At 35.8% G+C, this 23,990-nt stretch overlaps 1 protein-coding gene across 1 annotated transcript in view; it reads left to right on the top strand.

Annotated features, from left to right (window-relative positions):
- Dnai3 (dynein axonemal intermediate chain 3) overlaps positions 1–23,990 on the top strand; it is a 73,572-nt gene that overhangs the window by 34,596 nt on the left and 14,986 nt on the right. The window contains exons 8-16 of the mRNA XM_027935103.2: positions 1,161–1,277; positions 5,494–5,684; positions 6,701–6,825; positions 7,948–8,037; positions 9,178–9,261; positions 10,152–10,280; positions 13,057–13,130; positions 17,803–17,947; positions 19,294–19,381. Of these exons, the coding sequence (XP_027790904.2) occupies positions 1,161–1,277; positions 5,494–5,684; positions 6,701–6,825; positions 7,948–8,037; positions 9,178–9,261; positions 10,152–10,280; positions 13,057–13,130; positions 17,803–17,947; positions 19,294–19,381 (1,043 nt within the window). The remainder of the gene's footprint in view (positions 1–1,160; positions 1,278–5,493; positions 5,685–6,700; positions 6,826–7,947; positions 8,038–9,177; positions 9,262–10,151; positions 10,281–13,056; positions 13,131–17,802; positions 17,948–19,293; positions 19,382–23,990) is intronic.

A 23,990-nucleotide genomic window follows, 5' to 3' on the forward strand; every position in this document is an offset into this window, starting at 1 on the left:
AACCACAAGACTTTGGATGTGGTATGCTTTCAAGGAATGTTGGCTGTGAGTAATAGTGACGGCTATAGAGGGTGTAAATAGATGAGAGGGTCAGGAGATCTAAATTCAAGAGTGAGTGAGAGAATGAGGTTCAAAGTCAGGCAGCCTGTCCTAAGAGCCTACACTCCTGATCATTGTGCTTCATCTGTTTCTCAGCACCACATGCTAGGACCAACATCACCCAGTCTAGTGAGTGGGGGCTATCAATGAAGCCCAGAAGTAAAAGGCTATGTGACATTTTCACGGGGAAGGTGACCTGGAGAGCAGACTGGAGGAAGCAGATTCCTTTCAGAGATCATGCTGCCATCACTGCCTAACTATAACTTCTTTCTAGTTTTGCATACTTAGAGCAGAGTTTCTCACCTCAACACAACTGACATGTTGGGCTGAATGATCCTCTGTTGTGGGGGAACTTACCTGTGTTATGTAGGCTGTGTAACAGCATCGCTGGGGTCTACCCACTAGACGCCAGCAACGCTTCCCAGCGTTGACAACCAAAACTGTTTCCAGACATTGCCAAATATTCCCTGAGCATGAGGGTGTATTGCAGTAGTCAAGAAACATTAATGACATGAAGAGAGAGCCAACGATAATGTAAATCTGGCAAATGTTAATAATCGATGAATCTGGGCAAAAGGTGTATGAGAATTCTTTATATCCTCCTTATAACTTTTCTATAAATTAAAAATGATTTCTAAGTTAAAATTTTACAAAATAAGCCTTTTAATTATGTCAGAGAGAAATACATTTAGATTTTGAATGGTAGTTAATATCAATTGCTAAGACAAAAAAAATTTCGAACTTTAGAATTTAAGTATAAATTAATAGCTAATATCATTGTCACAAACTTTTTTTTTTGTACTGGGAATTTAACCCAGAGTACTTTACCACCGAGCTACATCCCCGGTTCTTTTTAGTTTTCATTTTTGAGACAGGATCTCACTAAGTTGCTGAGGCTGGCCTTGAATTTGCAATCCTCCTGTCTCAGCCTCCTAAGTCTCTGGGGTTACAGGTATGCACCTCTGCACCCACCTACAGAGATAAACTTTTGACCTATCATGATCTATATTTGCTTTTCTTTTATATAATTTTTTGTATTCTATTTTCTTTGAATATATTAGGACATACCCCAAAAATGCTACTACACAATATTATGCTAGAGAATTCTCAGAAGAGGAAAGAGAGAAACTTGGACAATCAAAGACTTTGATTGATTTTCTTAAGAAGGTATCCACAAGGTAAAAAACTTTATATTAAAATTTAGAAATAAAACATAAAATGTGCAAGTTTATTTATAATGCTTCTAATAAATAATTCTATATGGTATGTAGATAGAAAGTACAAAACATCAGATGTGCATGAGATCATGACACATTCTACAGATTATCAGTATTTCTTGCCCTTCTATTGCTAAGCAATATCCTATGCTGGGACCACATCAAACACACTGAACAACTGAATGTGTGAGGATGTTTTCCTAATTACAAATTAACAACTGCAGGCTGAGTATCCCACATCCAAAATGCTTGGGACCAGAAGTGTTTCCAATTTCAGGTTTTTCTGGATTTGGGAATAATAATAATAATGAGATAGCTTTGGAGGAACCCACACCTAAACATTAAATTAATTTGTTTCACATATACCTTACACACATAGCCTGAAGGTAATTTTACACAAAGTTTCATGGTATGGAATTTTCCACTTGTGGTGTCTTGTCCTTGTTCAAACCGTTTAAGATTTTCAACAATTTCAGGTTTCAAATTTTTGGACTAAGGATGCTCGACCTTAGTCAAAGTATATTTGTATATACTATGGTTTCTTTTCTCCACCCCCCAATTCCCTTCTCAGTTTCATTGCCTTTTATAGGACAATTAGGTTGAAGATGCTGTGGGTGTTAGGGATGATCATTATTATGATGAAAGAATTTTCAAAAACTATCTTCAATTCAGATATGCTTTTTGGACATGTCACTGTTATCACAAATTTCTTTTTTGCTGCCCACCCAGGTTCTGAAAGAGAGATGTTTTCAAAACAACCCCTATGCTTGTGCTAGGACTCAGAGCAGAGTGCTGGGGCTTCTAAACTAGAGAATGGGCTTCACTAAATCTCATGGAACTATCATCAGAGTTTGAAGTGATCAGTAGTGGACCAGTCTAGCAGTTGTACTGAATTGGTTGGTTTCTATTTCTTTCCGAAATTAAAAAAATGTGATAGTTAAATTTATACATAGCACAAGATAAGCTTTTTATTTTTAAGAAAACATTCATTAATTCTTTCAGACTGAACTAAAATGTCCTGAAAATTCCAGCAACTCTCAAAAGTTGTTACCAATGTCTAGAAAGAATCTGATGAAAAAATTCATTTAATGATTCAGAGTACATTCACTCTTTGCCAATCACTCACATCAAGCATGATGCAATGAGAAAGAAAGAAGAAAATGTAAGGTTTCTTGTCACTTGTTGCACTGGACCAAGAAGGGTGGTCAGGTTTTCCAATACCTGATGACAATTTTAACCTCAAGCATTGTAATTCTTGCAATAAAACAGGTTCCTTTTTTTTTTTTTTTTTTGTCCTCCTAATCAAATAACAAGTCAAGATAGCTCCCAAATTAATCAGTCCATTGTAATGCACACAAGAGCAAAATAAACAAAAGGAATATGTGAACATTTAGGCAAAAATGGGTAAAAAAAAAATTTTACTCTGACACAAAATGTTAGTTACAAACTAAACACTGTGCATCCATGGAGAAAAATGTCCTAATGGATTGGGAGACCAGTCCCCTGTGTGAAAAGCCAAGTTGTCCAACAATGAAACAAAGGACTGCTCACCTCTGTCATCCAATGAATGTTCAGAGTGAATGTTCAGAGTGCAGTCACAGCGACATGAGTCTCAAATGGCAGTCTTAAGGTACTGTTATTTATGGACTCTGAAGACATGTAAAGTTTCCAGGTGGTAACTTTGGAAGGAAAAGTCTTGAGATACCAACTATCGGGTTTGTATATCAATACTCAGTTGTCAATGTGTCGTCTGCCAGCAACTCAGCTCAGTTAAAGTTTGTGTTACAAGAAAAGACTCAAAATAGACCTAATGCTGCCAGAGCATAGTCACACTGATCATAACTAAAATATGGATTTACTTAGGTTACAAGAATCAAAACATAGCAAAACACATAGCACCTCATTGCAACACTAAGTAGTCATTAATGTTTTTCTTGATAAGAAGATTAAAAATAAAAGGACCACTCATCAATCCCTAATTATTCTAAAGATAATCTGGTTGTTATTTTTAGACTTGGGCTTTTATACTTTCCTTTCAATTGCCATGCTTATAAAGAAAGGAATGATGAACTGCTTTTTAATTTGTTCCCTGAGATGTACAAAGCAGAAGCAAGAATTATTAAAAAGGAAAATTAGCACAGGAATTACAATAGCAGTGGCCAAAATAAATAAGAAACCCATGTTTATACTACTGCTGTACTTCCAACTTTAAACCAGTTTAGAATTTACTTAAGATTTTTAAAGTAATATATACCTGATTTTGTTCTGGAAGAATGTCCATTTAGAAAAGAGTTCTTTCTTTCATTCAAAACAAACAAACCTAAGAGAAGCATTATTTGCAAAAGAAAAAAATGATAGGAAAGAAACTTCAAAGGGATTCACAGAGCAGCCAACATGGGGTTACAAAAAACAGTGATCCTCATGGGCTTTACCTGGGACAACAGTTTTGCCAGCTGTAGTTCATTCCTCTCAGGAACCACAAGGTTCCTGGAGATGGAGCGACTGGAAACCAGAAGAAAGTGCTGTCTTCACTTCTCCCTTGACTTCCCCACTAGGGCCATGAGAATAGAACACAAGCCCTGTCTCTTGAGACTGCCTTTCTCCTTCAGGCTGAAACAGAAATACCCTTTGAAAAAGGCTAACTAATTTTTCTTCTTGAAACAGTGTATACTTTGAAGTCCCAGGGTATGAACATACTCTACTGCAGGGTTGTCCAAAGCTTAATGTGCGAGTGAACCACCTGGGGACCTTGTTAAAATTCAGGCGATGACTCTGCAGATACAGGTGGTAGAAGGCGACAGAGGCCTGTGACCGTGCTGCTAGCAAGCTGCCGGCCCTCAGCTGCTGCTGGCCCATGATCCACACTTGAAGCACAGGGACTTAAAAATGCTTCTGTTCGAAAAGATGAACTACAAGGAATTTAACCAAGAGAGAATTCAATTAAGCAGTGACCAGTAGTGTTAAGGATCAGTGACAGAGATATCAAATGGGACCCTTATTTACATTTTAGGAATGTCCATTAGGAAATTTAGTGTTTACATTTAATTGTCTAAATGCAGGGTTTCTTCTTATTTTAAGAAATTCATCATTGGAAATGATTCAGCTTACCACACCTATGTAAACATATACACACAAGATATTTGGACTTTCAATCATTGAAGCAGCATTCTAATTGTAAGAAAGCTCCAAGAAGCCTAGTGAGCTATTTTCAAACTTAATTATATAAAGGAATAATAAACATAGTAACTATTTAAAGACAGGAGCCTGTGAAACCAGAATCCCTAGCCTGCTAAGAGATTTTACAGGCACTCGGATTATTCCTTAAAGGAGCAATATTATCATTTTTAGTAGATAATTCTTCATTTTAGGAACTATCTTATATATTGTAAGGGGGTGGGTATTAGAATTGAATATAGTAACACCTCCCAGGCATTGTGGCATTGTGACAACTAAAACCACCAGTCTTAGTTGTCATACACACAAACTTCTAAACTCCACATACACACACACTGCTAAACTCCAAATCTCCCCCCTGTTGAGAATCAGTTATTTGTTGTTTTGAATGTATACATACATATGTATTTGTATCTATGTAATACACACATATACATTACATGCATGTCCACACACATATTTGAGCTGTCCTCATTTAGTATAAGTGATCATTTAATACTGAAAATGCCTTAGAAATTTCCTTTTGTGTCACTTTGGGCTTTCCAGGAAGCAACTGAGGCCAAATTAGCAGTAGAGGTTTCCTGAGTATAAACTGTGAAATATAAAGGGAGAAGTGTTCAGGTAGAGCTTCAGACAAACTCTCAGCCAATCCAGCACAGCCTTCAGAGCAGAACTGGTCAGGCCCTGGCATCCTGCTCAGTCACTGACCTGCACAGACTGCAGACTTGCCTCGGAACCCACAGACCTGCAGTTACCAGAGGCTGTCAGCTAATGGCCCTTCCGGCTGCTGAATAGCAAGTTCATGAAAGAAGTTCCAAGTAACAAATTCCAATGAAGTTTCTTTTCTCTTAATTTATTTATTTCATGTGGGGTTAATCCTTATGACCAAGTATAATTGAGAATTATTAGTTTTGTTCAATATGAATGAAGAAAAACCTGTTAAAACAGCCTTATCTTTGAACACTAAAATCCAACATCTTCATTGCTTTCTTGAATAAAATAGTGTTGAAATAGCCCTGCAGCAAAATGAAATCATGAACACATTCATTGAAGACTGGAAGTGCCTGGCAGAAGAAGAAGGTGCCTTTGGAGATAAAACTGACACCCACCTGAAAGAGTACCAGTCCTTTACTGACCTTCATAGTGGCACGGATAAAATGATTAGCTACATCTCCTGGCACCCAACTATCTATGGTGAGAGGGAAATGATGGATTCCCTTTTGTGCTGATATCAAATAGTCTTGCTTTTTTATGTAAAATTAGATCAATTTTAAATTTATGTAAAATTAGATCAAACTAGATCAATTTCAAAACCAATTCTATTTGCTGAGTGCCAGGTACCTGCCAAACACCTTTGTTTCCACAGGTCCTCCCAGCAATCCCATGGGACATGCACATATTACTGCCTCTATTTTACAACAAGAGGACCAAATCTCAACTCTGGGAAGTGACTTGTTCAGGTCACTCAATTGTGCAGTGCAAGGGGACTCCCCAATTGGACTCATTCCTCCTGACACTCTGCCTCCAGGATTGCTGGACAAGACAGAACACTTACCTTCTTTAAGGAGCTTGGCAGCTGAGAAGCAGAGGAACATGTGAAGGCAGAACCATGAAGTCCCTGCTCACTCTCTCCCCAAACTCCCCACCAGCCCTTTTTCACACACATACAAAAGGAAACATTTTGTTTTTTTTCAGGGATTGAACCCAGGGTAGTTTAACCAATGAGCCATACTCCCAGCCCTTTATTTATTTATTTGTTCATTCACTCACTCACTCATTCATTCATTCATTCATTTATTCATTCATTTACTAAGACAGGGTCTCACTAAGTTACTTACGGCCTCAGTAAGTTGCTGAGACTGGCTTTGAACTTGCAATCCTCCTGCCTCAGCCTCCTGAGTCACTGAGATTACAGGTGTGCGACATCATGCCTGGCAACATTTTCTTTTATTACCAAATCTTTAAAGTTTAGTGCTTATTTTATTCTCACAGCACATCTCCATTTGAAATAGTTAACAAGTGGCATGTGGCGAGTGGCTACTGTGTTCAACAACAGAGCTCTAAGAAGACTCTCGCTCTCCTGTGGAAGATTTCTACTTGAATTTCATCAAAATGTCAATGAGTAGTTGCTACACAGAAGAGCACAAGATGGAAGCTCTTCTCCACCTCCTATTGCTGCCAATGCTAATGTCTCCTTACATTTCACTCAGGGCTAATCGCTGTGTCAATGGCCGAGCGTCTCTCCTTTGAAGAGAGAGTCCAGCTTTCTGGTAAATTATTGCTGCAACCATCCTTGATTTTATTCTGGAGTTTTTCTGATCCCATACATCCTCAGGTAATTTACAAGTTACCCACATAACCGGGAAATTTCAGGTACTAATTTGTCATATATCTTTAGCAGTTTTTCTAAGTGAAAAGTACTTTCTTACCACTTAATTAATGTTGTAAAGCCTTATGAAATTGGGATTTCTTCAATGCCTAGCCTGTCATCCAATTTGAGCAAAATTAAAGTTTATGGTGAGTTTATTGAAACAGTGTGCTGAACAAAGCAATATATTTTTTTTAAATGGTTAAAGAGGAATTTTAAAACTTATTTTTAAACAAACTCTTCTGGGTTTATTTAATATTGATTTTCAAATACAAATTGATTTTCAATTGTATTTCATTTTCAATTATTTCACATGAATCTCCTCAATTCCAAGAAACACCAGTAGGTGGCGGAAATGAGAAAAGATGGTTCTGTGGGAGAGCAAGAGGGAGGGAGGAGTAGGACTGTGTCCCCAAGTACAGGACCTCTCTACCTTGGATCAGTACTCTTCAGCTCTCTTGTTGCCAGGGCGTCCCTTTGTCAAGAGAATCAGTAATTTAAGATTTTGTGTGAAAATTTCCCAATTTTAAATAGCCTAACTAAAGCTAAACCAACCAACACACACACACACACACACCTCACTCAAACCAAACTAAAACACATAGCAATCTGCATAAAATGAGACTGAAGTCTGGGTTTGTTTCATATGGTTCTAGTTTCCAGTATCTGCTCAATAAGAGTTCTGTTTAGTGGAAGGTGCTTTTTTTTTTTGAATGTTAGATTAAGTTTTTGTACTATTCTTAAATATAATAATATGTTGTTACTATAAGGCTTTCCTTAAAAAGTCCTTTGGTTTAGAAAAATTCTAACATGTGCCAACCATTATATAGGGGGCACATTAGAAGTAGGTAAGGGGGAAGACCTAGGTGCCCTTGAAAATATCCCCACTATCATAGGTATGGCCAATGTACATGATAATATTCAACAAAAGCACCTTCCAATCAGAGATAGATTTCTGAGAATGAACTCTAATGCACGTTGCTTATAGACAGCTATAAAATTAGACCTCAAACCACCTTAATGTTATTTACTAGCTATGATCTTAATAGGTTTTCTTGCTCTTTCTTCCATTTGTGGGATTTGCTTTAGCTAATGCTGGAGAGCCCCGATGATATCATCTGCTTCAACTTCTGCCCAAGTGACCCTAACATCATTGCTGGAGGCTGTATAAATGGACAGGTATTTATGGAATATTTTAGCCACTTATTAATGTAGATAACATTCTATAAATTTTGATTCGGTAGTTTTTTGAACTAACTTAAAAATTAAGTTCAACAGAAGAAAGCATTGTCAGCTGTGTGCCAGTCACCCTGCCAGGAACCAGGGGATGAAGATGTGTGAGACATGGTAACAGCATATGAGATGTTCACAGGGTAACCCAGTTACAATGATTGACAAAAATTGAGTCAACTCTATTGGAGTTGCTGGGATAGAGCCACATATTCTATAAGAATCCATGGAAGAAAAATAGCTACAAGCATTACCACTTCATGAAAAAAAAAAAAGACCTCTTCTGAAATTTTCCTGTGAGTAGTTATTAGAGGATGATACAGAATTTAAATAGAATTCACCAGAAAAAAAAAAAAAAAAATATATATATATATATATACATACACAAAAAAAAAGATTGAAACTTTTAGTCATTGAAACTAATTTAATATTGTATAACAGTTCTATTTTAGTCTGGTTTTTCAAGAAAATGACCAGGTATATACAAAATTGAAGTTGGCTATAATATTCAATTAAATAAAAATCAACAAGCTGGGCATAGAAGCACACACCTATAGTCCCCATGACTCCAGGCGGTTAGCAAGACTCTCTCTCAAAAAAAAAAAAATAGAAATGGTTGAGGATGTAGCATAGTAGTAATGTGCCCCTGTAGTCCCCCCCACCCCTCCCCCCAAAAAATAGAAATCATCAATTACCAGCCTTGTACTTAATTCAGAACTTGATTCTGGAGAATTTTGAAAAATTATCTTTTCCCCTGGGTCTATAGCAGTTGTACATTCACAAGTACAGGAGAAGAATTCCTCCCAAAGCAAAGCAAAGTACATGATACTCATCTAGATCTTTTTAAAATATTGGCATTTATTATCACAAGCAGAAAAATCCAATGGCTGAAGAACTTTTAGAAAGGAGAAAACATTCTTTTTTAATATTCATTTTAAAAATTGTTTATGAATATATAGACTAAATTTGATTATCACCTAAGAAGACTGATTTATCAGGCTGCATATCAATAGTTTTCTAAAGAAATCTTTAAGATCCAATTAACTGTTTCCTGAAAGTGTTTAAAAAAACCATTTATTTCTGTTTTAGATTGTCTTGTGGGACATCACCACATTTGCAGATCACATAGAAAACATTAAGGCGAGTGGCAAAAGCAAAAAGGTCACACTCAAGGTTGGTTTTCTAAAAATTTTTACTTGCAAATTTTTTCTCATTTAGGAATTCATCAAAAAGTTGCCGAGTTTAACAAAGACTCAGTAGAGAAAAGAAAAAAAGAATGTTATTTCCGAAGCCTTCCCATTTTTTCATAGATGTGTTCCAAATTGCATTTGTGTGGACCCTTCTTTAAAAGTGCAACAAAACAAGTTGCATCATCTATCCCACCAGATGTTGGGGGGGGGGGGGTTGTTGTTGTTGTTATTGTTAAGTAAAACAAAGGGACCAAGTGATTTATATTATGTGCTGTCATTGAGAGAGCCCTGGACAGAGGGCCAGGTATCCAGGCTCTGCCTCACAGTGGGTGAGTTTAGACACATCACCTTACTTCATCAGGAATTAGTTCTCATATATGAAATGAAGGGATTTCAAATCCTTTCTGGTCAAAATACACTATAATTTTGTGAGGCTGTGGATTTTGTTAAAAAGCACTGGAAAAATATTTCTTGCTCCTGACTCAGTATTTGGCCACTATATTGAACATCCCCCCGCCCACCCCCATCCCCATCCTCAGAACCCCAGTTCTTCAGTCTTAATATCAAGAAGCCTCTTATCAAGGAATGGTCAATGTCACATTCTGTGCACACATGGAAATTCTCCTTCAAGACTGGGATAGACCAATGATGCTTTCAGGAGTGTGCCAATAATACTTAGGTTTAGAAATAAAATCTTACGACTAAACTTAAGGGGAAATCAAGAATCTTACATAAATATACACTATAGAGAAACACTCATTATGTTTTCCCTTGAACTGATATATCTTCAAATTATTAATTTTAATTGAAATGATGAGTAGAGTCTGAGTTCACTCATCAGCTCTCTGAAATGTGACTTTAACATTTCTTCAGCCTATGTTTCTCCTTGAACCGGAAAGTCCTAAAGAGTCCAACTTCATCAGACACTGTGCTGTTTCTTCAATAGAAAGTGGACATAAGAAAATAATTACAGATATACACTGGCTGCCTGACACATTCGAGGTGAGTCTTGATGGCTTTATACTTTTCTCCTGCTGGATTATAAATTTTCAGATTTTATCCAAAGTAGGTGTTTCAAGTCAACAGTTCATTTATATTTAAATTGTTGTGGGAAAAAGAAAAATAGGAGCCTAACATCAAAAACTGGGTCACCATTTCCAGATCAGTGTCAGAACTTGGGGATTCGAATAAGGTCAATCTTCCAACTAGGGATAGTTTATTAACCACCGAAAACTGTAGTTAGTATCAATATTGATACAGGTACGATGGTGGAGAAAATGAGGGTTTGATATGCAAAACTTAAGTGCAAATATTATACTCCTTTAGCATTTGTGGACTTAGAATTTATGATCTCAGGTCTTTAGGGGCAGGCAACCCTAACAATCTGTAACACACTGTAAGGTGTGGCTTTGCCAAGGCATTTTAGAGTTGAGTGTGTCAAAGGGCTGCTAGTGAAGATTAGCCACATAGTAGCACGCCTGGCTGACCACCCCAACTGAGGGTCTGAGCTTGACTCCAGCCTCACAAAGTGTGTGGTTTTATGAATTTGAAAACAAGCAAGCTCCCCACATGTTTTCCCTCAAGGACACCAGGGTTTGCTGTGTACTTTAAAGAATGAACAAGTGTAAATATCAAAGAACATTCTGAGAAATTCGTTTTGAGAGTTACTAGCTCAACCAGGTATTCAAGTGGATTATGTAAAACAAAACTACTGTTAAAAAGTCATAATAGACCAAAATAAACAATTCAGACACAGTTTCTATAATTTTGAGAAATTTTACATTTGATAATGAAAGTTATAACACAAAATAACTCCCTTTTAACTCACATCACACACACAAGTTAATTCAGATGACAATACATTTAAATAGAAATAACATATTATATTTAAAAAACAGAATATAATGTCAGATTTCTGGAATGGGGATAGTTTTTTAAGCTTTTTAATGATGAAAGAAATGATAAAGGAAAAAATTGACAGATTCAAAGCATACACATTTAAATTTCTAAATTAAAAGGCAAGGTTGGAGGTATAGCTCAGTGGTAGAGTATATTGGCCAGTATGCATGAGGTCCTGGGTTCAATTCCTGTCACACAAAATAAATTTAAAAATAAGTAAATAATGAAATGGAGGAAAATATTTGTACTAAATGTGATGTTATTATAAAAATTTTCAATAAGTAAGCAAAAACATACACCAAACAAAACAGTGAGTCAACATGAAAATCACCCAGCCTTTCTAATATCAAACAAATTAATAAAGAAAAGATAACTTACTCTTTTGGATCTATTTAATTTTTAAATTAAAATTTAAAGAATGAAATCTCTTTAATACAAAGTAGTATTTGAAAGGTTAAAATGTTGTCCATTACCATTGCTGACTGACATATGAAATTTCTAGAATGCAATTAGTCAGTGTAGTTCTTAAGTCATCCAAAGTTTCAAGCTTTTTGACCAGTAATTCCAATTTTGGGAATTCAACTTAAGAAATGATCCAAATCATATTTGATTCAATTTATCTTGTGTCTCAAGATAGAAAATTACATGCACACCCTAAAGACTCATGTCAAAGTGTGCACATGAAAGAAGATTGGAAAAGAAGATAAAGTAGCCTTCTGTTTGATTTGAAGGCTTTCTGCTTTCCAAGCTTCTGTAATATTATGGTTTTAGGAATTTTTAGTTTTAAAACATAAAACCCCAGAGCAGTCACATCTCTGAGGGCCCTGATTTCATGCAACAGGGAGCCTCAGCAAAGAGAGATTTTGGTGCAAGGACTATCAGATTTAAGGGGAAGTTGGCCGCAGCTCCACAACCTGAAGGCCTTCAGGCCACAGTGGTGTCAGCCTAGTCTGTGGTTGCCCAGCTCCTGTGCTGCCTCCAGGCCTAACCAGAGCCTCCTCTGTCCTCTTCTTCCACTCTTGCTCTCACCGCTTATTTGCTGCTGGAAGTCCCACCTTTGTTTCACTGTTCTGCTCCTCATCCCTATCAGGAGGGGAGGGAATTGGGGAAATCATGTCTTCCTATTAATTCAAGAGTGACATCTTCTCAAGCCGCCTCCAAAGGCTTTTGCATTGACAGCTAGTTAATTGAGATTTAGGAGCTTCTAGGACAAGGAGGAGTCATCAACTCTCCTGCAGATCCTCCGTGTACTTGCAGAGTTACGCCAGTAATTACAGACACTGGACACCATTGGTCTCTTAGTTAACACTCAGCCTCTGTTTGTTTGTGACAGGGGCTCACTAAATTGCTAAGGCTGGCCTGGAAGTAGCCATCCTTTTGTCCCAGCAACCCCTCCTTTCTTCCTACCCCAGTCACCAATATTAGCCTCTTTTCTTGATTTTACTTGCTCAACCACCTCATAAAAGCTGCTATGTTTAGCTCCACAATTGATAATATAAAAGAACTAATAGGGCCTACATTCCAACAATAATGAAAGTATAGTACATCATCTATACATTATGAAACTATTAAAATAATCCATCATATGCCTAGGTAAATGTTCAAATTATGTGAAGTGAAAATTCTGAGGATAAATATTTACATGTGTTCTAATTAAAACTATGTTAAAAATGTTGCTGTGACTGGGCAAGAATATGTGACAAAATCATATTTGATTTTAAGACATATTTTCCAAACTTTTGTGGTAGTATTAAGATCTTTTATTAAAATTTATATTAAAATAGAAGAGGAAAATTAAAAACATAAAAAAATAACTATGAGAAAAAAGTTATTACTTTTCTAGATATACAGAATTGACTTTTTTTGCATTAAAAAATAGATTAACAGAATGGGCTCTGTCTTTGAGAATCGAAATGGAATATGCTGTCAGCTTGCCACATGTTCAGCAGATTGGTATGTCTTATTTCAAACATTACCTAAAATGTTTTCACCCAATGTATTGTTTTTTTCTTATTTGTTCCTAAGAACATTGTCTTGTGCTCCTTAACTCATCTTTATTATAACAATTAACCTTAATATAACTCAAGGGCAGACTGGTATAGATTGCTGCTAGTATGTAAAAATATTTTTATAGCAGTAGGTATGTTGTTTTAAAAACAAAAAGGAATTAACCAGGATTCATGGTTAATGACAGTGTATAGTGTTATCTATAGTTATTATGCTACTTCACATTTTCTTATTTATAAATTTGCAGTGTGTGATATTTACATTCAATTTTATCTCACACTTAGGGAGATTGTAACGTTTCATTGGGAAAGCTTTTAAAAAGTAGAAGAGTTTTTCTATTTTCTTTGTACATTTGTAAAAAGTGTTTTTATAAGTAACTTGGTAGAGAATAATCATTTAAATAAAATTCTGTCCTTTAATTTATAGGACCAAGAATTTGTAACAATGTAGGAAATATGTAGAGTTTATTATTTATCTAGCCTTTAAATACTAGAAAAACTGTACTATTAAAGACAGCAGAAGTATATGCAAACTGACAGGAGAAAAAGTGACCTGAGCCACAGCCATGAGCAAGGGAGACCTGATGGATCTATTAAATCATACACTTTATTTATTTATTTTTTTAATTTTTTATTGTGGGTTGTTCAAAACATTACAAATTTCTTGACATATCATATTCCACACTTTGATTCAAGTGGGTTATGAACTCCCACCTTCACCCCATACACAGATTGCAGAATCACATCAGTTACACATCCGTTGATTTACATATTGCCATACTAGTGTCTGTTGTGCTCCGCTGCCTTTCCCATCCTCCACCCTCCCCCCTCCCCACCTCTCCCCTCCCCTCCCCTCCTCTCTCTCTACCCCCTCCACTGTATAACCCTGAGGGACTCCTTCCATTACCATGCAATTTCCCTTCTCTCTCCCTTTCCCTCCCACCTCTCATCCCTGTTAAATGTTAATCTTCTTCTCCTGCTCTTCGTCCCTACTCTGATCTTAGTTACTCTCCTTATATCAAAGAAGACATTTGGCATTTGTTTTTTAGGGATTGGCTAGCTTCACTTAGCATAATCTGCTCTAATGCCATCCATTTCCCTGTAAATTCTATGATTTTGTCATTTTTTAATGCAGAGTAATACTCCATTGTGTATAAATGCCACATTTTTTTTATCCATTCGTCTATTGAAGGGCATCTAGGTTGGTTCCACAATCTTGCTATTGTGAACTGTGCTGCTATGAACATCGATGTAGCAGTGTCCCTGTAGCATGCTCTTTTTGGGTCTTTAGGGAATAGACCAAGAAGGGGAATAGCTGGGTCAAATGGTGGCTCCATTCCCAGCTTTCCAAGAAATCTCCATACTGCTTTCCAAATTGGCTGCACCAATCTGCAGTCCCACCAGCAATGTACAAGTGTACCCTTTTCCCCACATCCTCGCCAGCACTTGTTGTTGTTTGACTTCCTAATGGCTGCCAATCTTACTGGAGTGAGATGGTATCTTAGGGTGGTTTTGATTTGCATTTCTCTGACTGCTAGAGATGTTGAGCATTTTTTCATGTACTTGTTGATTGACTGTATGTCCTCCTCTGAGAAGTGTCTGTTCAGGTCCTTGGCCCATTTGTTGATTGGGTTGTTTGTTCTCTTATTGTCTAATTTTTTGAGTTCTTTGTATACTCTGGATATTAGGGCTCTATCTGAAGTGTGAGGAGTAAAGATTTGTTCCCAGGGTGTAGGCTCCCTATTTACCTCTCTTATTGTTTCTTTTGCTGAGAAAAAACTTTTTAGTTTGAGTAAGTCCCATTCGTTGATTCTAGTTATTAACTTTTGTGCTATGGGTGTCCTATTGAGGAATTTGGAGCCCGACCCCACCAAATGTAGATCGTAGCCAACTTTTTCTTCTATCAGACGGCGTGTCTCTGATTTTATATCAAGCTCCTTAATCCATTTTGAATTCACTTTTGTGCATGGCGAGAGAAAGGGATTCAGTTTCATTTTGTTGCATATGGATTTCCAGTTTTCCCAGCACCATTTGTTGAAGATGCTATCCTTCCTCCATTGCATGCTTTTAGCCCCTTTATCAAATATAAGATAGTTGTAGTTTTGTGGATTGGTTTCTGTGTCCTCTATTCTGTACCATTGGTCCACCCGCCTGTTTTGGTACCAGTACCATGCTGTTTTTGTTACTATTGCTCTGTAGTATAGTTTGAAGTCTGGTATCGCTATACCGCCTGATTCACACTTCCTGCTTAGCATTGTTTTTGCTATTCTGGGTCTTTTATTTTTCCATATGAATTTCATGATTGCTTTCTCTATTTCTACAAGAAATGCCGTTGGGATTTTGATTGGCATTGCATTAAACCTATAGAGAACTTTTGGTAATATCGCCATTTTGATGATGTTAGTTCTGCCTATCCATGAACAGGGTATATTTTTCCATCTTCTAAGATCTTCTTCTATTTCTCTCTTTAGGGTTCTGTAGTTTTCATTGTATAAGTCTTTCACCTCTTTTGTTAGGTTGATTCCCAAGTATTTTATTTTTTTTTGAAGATATTTTGAATGGAGTGGTTGTCCTCATTTCCATTTCAGAGGATTTGTCACTGATATACAGGAATGCCTTTGATTTATGCGTGTTGATTTTATATCCTGCCACTTTGCTGAATTCATTTATTAGCTCTAATAGTTTCTTTGTAGAGCCTTTTGGGTCTGCTAGGTATAGAATCATATCATCTGCAAATAGTGATAATTTAAGTTCTTCTTTTCCTATTTTTATGCCTTTAATTTCTTTCGTCTGTCTAATTGCTCTGGCCAGTGTTTCGAGAACTATGTTGAACAGAAGTGGAGAGAGAGGGCATCCCTGTCTTGTTCCAGATTTTAGAGGGAATGCCTTCAGTTTTTCTCCATTCAGAATGATGCTAGCCTGAGGCTTAGCATAGATTGCTTTTACAATATTGAGGTATGTTCCTGTTATCCCTAGTTTTTCTAGAGTTTTGAACATAAAGGGATGCTGTACTTTGTCGAATGCTTTTTCCGCATCTATCGAGATGATCATATGGTTCTTATTTTTAAGTCTATTGATGTGGTGAATAACATTTATTGATTTCCGTATATTGAACCAGCCTTGCATCCCAGGGATGAATCCTACTTGATCATGGTGTACAATTTTTTTGATATGTTTTTGTATCCGATTCGCCAGAATTTTGTTGAGGATTTTTGCATCTAGGTTCATTAGAGATATTGGTCTGTAGTTTTCTTTCTTTGAAGTGTCTTTGTCTGGTTTAGGTATCAGGGTGATGTTGGCCTCATAGAATGAATTTGGAAGTTCTCCCTCTTTTTCCATTTCCTGAAGTAGCTTGAAAAGTATTGGTATTAGTTCTTCTTTAAAGGTTTTGTAAAATTCTGCTGTATACCCATCCGGTCCTGGGCTTTTCTTAGTTGGTAGTCTTTTTATGGTTTCTTCTATTTCCTCAATTGATATTGGTCTGTTTAGGTTTTCTATATCCTCCTGACTCAATCTGGGCAGATCATATGACTTAAGAAATTTATCTATGCCTTCACTATCTTCTAATTTATTGGAGTATAAGGATTCAAAATAGTTTTTGATTATCTTCTGTATTTCTGAAGTGTCTGTTGTGATATTGCCTTTTTCATCCCATATGCTAGTAATTTGAGTTCTCTCTCTTCTTCTCTTCGCTAGCATCGCTAAGGGTCTGTTGATTTTGTTTATTTTTTCAAAGAACCAACTTTTAGTTTTGTCAATTTTTTCAATTGTTTCTTTTGTTTCGATTTCATTAATTTCAGCTCTGATTTTCATTATTTCTTGCCTTCTACTTCTTTTGCTGTTGTTTTGCTCTTCTTTTTCTAGGATTTTGAGATGAAGTATGAGATCATTTATTTGTTGGTTTTTTCTTTTTTTAAGGAATGAACTCCAAGCAATGAATTTTCCTCTTAGAACTGCTTTCAATGTGTCCCATAGATTCCGATATGTTGTGTCTGTGTTTTCATTTATCTCTAAGAATTTTTTAATTTCCTCCTTGATGTCTTCTATAACCCATTGATCATTCAGTAACCTATTGTTCATTCTCCAAGTGATGTATGCTTTTTCCTTCCTTCTTTTATCGTTGATTTTCAGTTTCATTCCATTATGATCAGATAAGATGCATGGTATTATCTCTACTCCTTTATATTGTCTAAGAGTTGCCCTGTGACATAATATATGATCTATTTTTGAGAAGGATCCATGTGCTGCTGAGAAAAAAGTGTAACTGCTTGATGTTGGGTGGTATACTCTATATAAAATCATACACTTTAAATGGGTGGAATTTTTAGCTTATGAGACGTATCTTAATTTCATATTTAAAAGACTGCATCAGTGTCTAAACTCTATTCTTACATATGGCAATATTAATCTCTAGACAAGCGAGGTCATTAAGAAACCTTATATATGGTATAATCCCCTAAACTATGAAATAAAAACCTGTCCTATTTTTAAAAAATTAATTTCAGAGACCTTAGAACATAGCCATAGTCAGATTGCTGGTGTATATCAGCACTGATGTTGGTGCTGAGACTAAACCTCTTAATTGTTTTTAATAAAGATGTCTGTCAACTTTCTTTTAGCATGATATGTTTCTGGGATATTAGACCACAGAAACCTTTAACCCCTCAGCCAACAGAGAAAAAGAAAGAAGAAAGTATTGAAATTCCATTTGATGTACCACCTACTTTTTTGCATCTAGATCTCTCCTGGAAACCTCTTGCTAAGGTGAGGTAATATGGGGTTAGAGCCATCCTATTTACTTATGTACACTATATATTTTGCATAAATACACATGTATATGCACAGCCTCTAAAAGTAAAACAGCTCAAATTAACACAGGACCTTAAAATTCATGAACTCATTCAAACAATATATTCCTTGATTGAGCATTATTTTGATGCCTGTCTAGAGCAAACCAGAAATCAAAATCATTGTGAACTTGAGATTGATATTTCATATATAAGCAAACCATGAACAACAGCTTACAAATGGTTTGTGTAAGAATTATTCAGTTGTGTATCCATTACTCAAAAATGGGTAATTACCCAAGTTAGCCCAGAAAAGCTAATTTTCCCCAACACTGTCAAAATCCTGCATAGTTTGCATATCAATAGTAAGAAATAATATAGTTGCAATACTTTAGCCCAAACAGAACTTGAAAGTTATTTGTATACATCTTGAATTACAAAATGTAAAGAAAAGCAATTTACCTTGAGAACAATATGGCCAAGGCCGTGTATGGTAAGTGTGAATGGGCTTTTTCTTTGGAACATCTAATTTTAATTCCAAACTTAATACTTTTCTTTTAGTTTATAAGTATCACAAGAACTACATTATTAAATATGCCCCTAGTGGATGAGAGAGCATAGAGGGATGAGAATATTCCTGAAGTAACCAGGAAAGAATTGGAAAGAAAATATTAGAAATTTTCTGGGGTAGAATTTACTGAGTGGTGAATAATTAAAACAAGCAGCAACACTTAAGAATAATTGTACAACATGTGCAAACATTCTGAAATAGAAAAATAGGGAAGGAGCCATGAAGGAAAAACCTAAAGTGAGACAATTAAGAATATCATTCTGGCCACTAGGATCTGGTGGAGGCCCAAGGCCACTTCTAGAACTTAGAGTCACATATGTCCCTGATGGAACCTGGTGGAGGTCAGGTAGATGCAAAGGTCCCTCTACAACTTCCTGGAGTCTCATTTAATTGAAATATTTAGGGAACATGAGACTGAGTCATCATTTTATATTAAAACTAACAAGGATTCTTATGGAGCAGAATATAAGGCATTTTCAAAAAGATAATACAACATGAAACTTTGGGATTTGGAAATGTGCCTCCAGACAAGCTCCCTTTTGCGGCAAGGTTTTGGAAATGTGGGTTAGGTGTTGTCCATGGTAAAAAGCACCTGGGAGGAAGGAAGCAGGAAGGAAGGGAGGAGTAGGTGGGTTTCCCACAATCTGAGGTCAGAAGTGACAGGCAAAATTAAGGATATCTTAAGTTATCCTTGATAAGAACTTCTTTCTTAATATGAAAGAATACAGCTTTCCTTTATGTTCTCCCAAAAGATAAAGCTGTCTAAGGGGGAAACAAGTTTAGACCTCTGCCCAACCAAGATAAGCCTGACTGAAGACCATCTTCTTTACAAAACACAAGGTAACTGCTTTTTGCCTATTAAAAAGGCATTTAATAGTTTGGGCATCTGTATTTGATTATATCTAAGGTGAGTTACTTGCTAAAACAGTTTAATTTGTGAAAATAATACAGAAAATCAAACGCTTCAATATGGAACTATATTCTAGAATCAAAGTTATATAAATGTGTTCTCTCTCACTCTCCAAATATTGTGTTTTTCACATTTTCACTAAAAAGAAGCACTTTATGGATTTTCTTTGGCATACTTGAATCGCCAGCATCACTAATCTTGCACTTTGCAACCATTAGTAAGTAAAATAAGGGTTACTTGAATACAGGCTCTGCAGTACCACCACAGTCTGTCTGATAACCAAGATGGCTACTGAGCACCTGATGCGCAGGTAACCTATACAGGATGGATATGTTGGGCAAGGGGAAAATTCACATCCTAGGCAGGATGGAGTGGGATGGTGTGAAATTTCATGATGTTACTCAGAATGATATGCAGTTTAAAACTTAGGAATTGTTTATTTCTGGAAATTTTCATTTGATATATTCTGAACACAGTTAACCACAGGTAACAGAAACTACAGAAAGCAAACCACAGATAAAGGGAGACTACTGTACTATTTAAGTCTTCTATATCCTTTCTGATTTTCAACACTGAAACTTTCCAGTGTAAGTGTGGGCTTTTCTATTTCTCACAGTTCTATCAGTTTTGTTTCAATTATTTTTGAAGCTCTGTTATTAGATACACAAATCCTAAGATTAATGTCTTATAACTGGTATAATTTGACTTCAAAATCTACTTTGTTTACTATTGTTATAGTCATTCCAGTTTTCTTTTAGTGAAAAAACATGAAGTACCTTTTTTAGCCTTTTAAATTTAGCCTATTTGTGTCTTTGTATTGAACACTTCTTTGGGGTCTTTTTTTTTTTATAGTCCAGCCTGATCATGTCTGTATATTAACTGGGATATTTAGAACATTTATATTTAATGTGATTGTTGACAGATTTAAAACTGTTATCTTTTTTAACCTTAATTTTCAGATATCACTGCCCTTTGTTGTCTGATGTCAAGCACCTTAAATATTATTGTTTCATATACTTTGTGTTTTGTGATTTTTTTTTAGGTGAGATAGCCTAAGTTCAGTCCCAGTTGCTCCATCTTGACCTAAAGCAGATGTCTCTCTATAGTATATTTTTTGAAATGCACTGAGATATGATAATATATTTTTAAACAAATGAATCTAAATTTTAATATTCATTAAGTGAGGATAATTTCTCTTTCCATCATATCTTTATAAATATTAGACTCCCAAGCTACCTCTTGCTGAAGGCTGCCTAAATATAGTACCATTTCATGACATAGAGGCCTTTTTTATCTCTAAAAGAAACTTCATTTTACTGTTGACACAGCCAACACTCAACAATAAGTGCATAAAAATAGATGTGGCCAGAAGTATTATATAGAAATATTGTGCTCCTTTATATTTTTGAAGAATAATTTTTAATTATCTCCATATTGATGTCTGAGTTCATTCAACAAATATTTATAAAATTCCTGGCTCTGAGGGAGCCCACCTGTAGAACAGATAAGTCCCTGTTTTTTACGGAGCTAATATTCTGGTGGGATAGACACTAAAATAAATAATGTATATATTGACATCCAATTAAGGAAAGGCCTATTTAAAATAAGAAGCTTGCTCTAATGCATCAATAAAAAATCAAAATACATAAATAAGAAGCTTACAGCATGTCCCATATGTCATCAAACCAGAGTATATATCATCAAATGAATGTTCTCTTTCCAGACAACATGATTTTATAAATGATTCTCAGAGAAAAGGCATTTTAAATCAATTTGTAACAGTAATGGATACATGTTTTTGGATTCCCAACTTAGATTCTAGTTGGTTTTAGGTCCCCTTATGCATGCCTGGCTCTTCATGTTTCAGGCAATTCTATAGTGCCTAAAAGAAGTAAATTTCATTTGCTAATCCCAGGAATCTTGATCACATTTTTTTTTAATCTTAAAAAAAAAAAAAAACAAACAGTCAGACATTATATGGTCATTTTCTGCCTCCTGTGCAAATAGCCAGTTTTAAGGACCTTAATTGTTAGAAATCAATTATGGTATTTTGGATCTTTTTTGGACAAACTGCCAGTTATCTACCTATTCTAGCCAGACTTGGACCCTTTAACTAGAACACACTCATAAACGCTTCAGCACATTTTGCTACAGATCCAATATTGGCCCTCCTTCCACTGTGGATCACCAGTCCTGGATATTCCTTTTTTTTTTTTTTGGAGACCTAATTGGTCTCAGTTTCTCGTGCTCTGTCGCCATCTAGGGGCCAGAGACCACTCACCTTTTGCCTCCCATTTTAGGTCCGTGACAATACCCTTTGAAGAACTGTAATGATTTTAAGAAATCCTACATTTATTTTAATGAGGAAGTCTTAGCTCTAAATGATTGTGAAATTCTTCTTTTGCAATAGCTTTCAGGGCCTTTCATATATCCTTCTAAGCAATGTGGTATAGTGGTTAAGGCTGTGAAGTTGATGTTCTAGGTTTAAATCTCAAAGTCACTGTTCATTATTTGACCAGATCATAATACTTTACCTCTCTTTGCCTTACTTTTTAACCTGTTTGAAAACAGAGTGAGAAGATAAAGGTAGTAAAAAATAAAGATAACTATCTCATAGGATATTGTGAAGAAAACATGAGTGAATACACACAAAGCTCTAAGAACAGCACAATAAATGTTAATCACCATCTTTGAGACCTTTGGCAAATACTCAATCTCTTTGAACCTCAGTTTACTTATCCTTGAAGGAGGATTAATACATTCACACTTTGGAAGCTATTGCAAGGATTGAGTGAAATAGTTCACATAAAGCACACAGCATTTGATGAATGTGAGCTACTAGTATTACTAACCCCCATGATGAAAAATCCATGACCTCTTAGGGTGACTTTGAATTTATTAAATATCCAAAGATGCCCCACTCAGGTCTGAGTAAATGAAATTGATGGTAACATTCTTCTCTGGCCTCATCCTCTGGCACTACCACAATAAATTTTCCTGGAGCTCATCACACATTCCTTGGTGTTGGTGATTTTCCTATCCTGCTCCTTCTTCAGTTCCTCCTCCATTTCCTGGCTCCATTTTGCCTTGCTGCTCTCATCATGAATGTACCTCAAACTTTAACTTCAGCTATACCCTTGTTGGTAACATAGTCTACTCACGTGGCTCCCACTTTCTGGCTGAGAATTCTCCACTAGACCTCTCACAGGTCTGAATCCAACCCACCTGCTCAAAGTCAATGTGTCCAGTACAGAATTCATGACTCCCAGCCCACCCTGCTTCTCTTCTCTTTTAAAATATTACTTCTCATTTGCTTCTTGTTTTTCATTAGCCTTGTTAGACCAGAGGCCTCCAAAAATTTTTTTAATTATTTATTTTTTAGTTTTAGGTGGACACAATATCTCTATTTTACATTTATGTGGTGCTAAGGAATCGAACCCAGGGCCTCATGCATGCTAGGCGAGCACTCTACCACTGAGTCAAAATCCCAGCCCACCTCCGAAATTTTTGATCTTGTACCTTCTCAGTAAATATTTTTGAGTACAGATCTCCAATGTACATATAATTATTTATAACTTATATACATGTACTACTCTACTAATATATTTATGTACATTATTTAAAAAGAAAAAAGCAGACATTAAAACAAGGGTGAAAAATCTAAAATATTTTAATGATTTAATTTTATATATGAAATGAATAGAAATTCCTCTTTGCTTTTCCTAAATGTGTGTAAATAGTCTCTTTTAAGGAGAATAATGTGACTGAATGTGCGTCATTATTTATTAAAACATTGATTTGCACTTTGTAAACAATTACTTAAGTGTCCAGTTTCTTTAAATCCCTGTGTTTGGGTTATTTCACTTCTTGCTTTTAATGTCTTACCCAGTAAAAAAAGAGACCTTTCAAAACATATAGGTCCCAGAACAAAGGAAGTGTTGGTTGACTATGTCATTTTTTAATTTTGTCCAGAATTATGCTAAAGATCTTTTAATGCGACATAAATTTTTAGTATAGCTAAAGTGTTCTTACCCTACTTTAGTTTTTATCTGTTTGTTGGCTGGTTTTTGTATCTGCTGGTGTTTCCCATAGACATAACCAGAGGGCAGACTGAGGAGATGCAATGAGAAGGGTTTTGTGAACATGTATTTTTTGTACCATCTTTCCCAGAGATTTACTACCACATTTATTTTTAAAAAAATAATAAATGATCTGCAAAGATACTTAAGACATATCTTTAAGATGGAAAAGCAGAATGATAAGGTCAAATAGAAATGGTCCAATGTTTTAAAAAATGTGTGTGTGTATGTGTGTGTATATATACACACATACACACACACACACACACACAGAAAAATCACTAGAGGGGAAAATACCAATATTTTAATAGTGGTTATCTCTGAGAGACAAGATAACGAGTGACTTTTGTTCTTTCACTCATGCTTGTCTTTATTTTCCAAAGATTCAGGAAATGATATTTATTAATTTTAGACCATGAACTTTGTTTTAAGACAAGGTGACATCAAATATTTTTTAAAA

Source organism: Marmota flaviventris, chromosome 10 (assembly GCF_047511675.1).
Source record: "Marmota flaviventris isolate mMarFla1 chromosome 10, mMarFla1.hap1, whole genome shotgun sequence".
Classification (NCBI taxonomy): domain Eukaryota; kingdom Metazoa; phylum Chordata; class Mammalia; order Rodentia; family Sciuridae; genus Marmota; species Marmota flaviventris.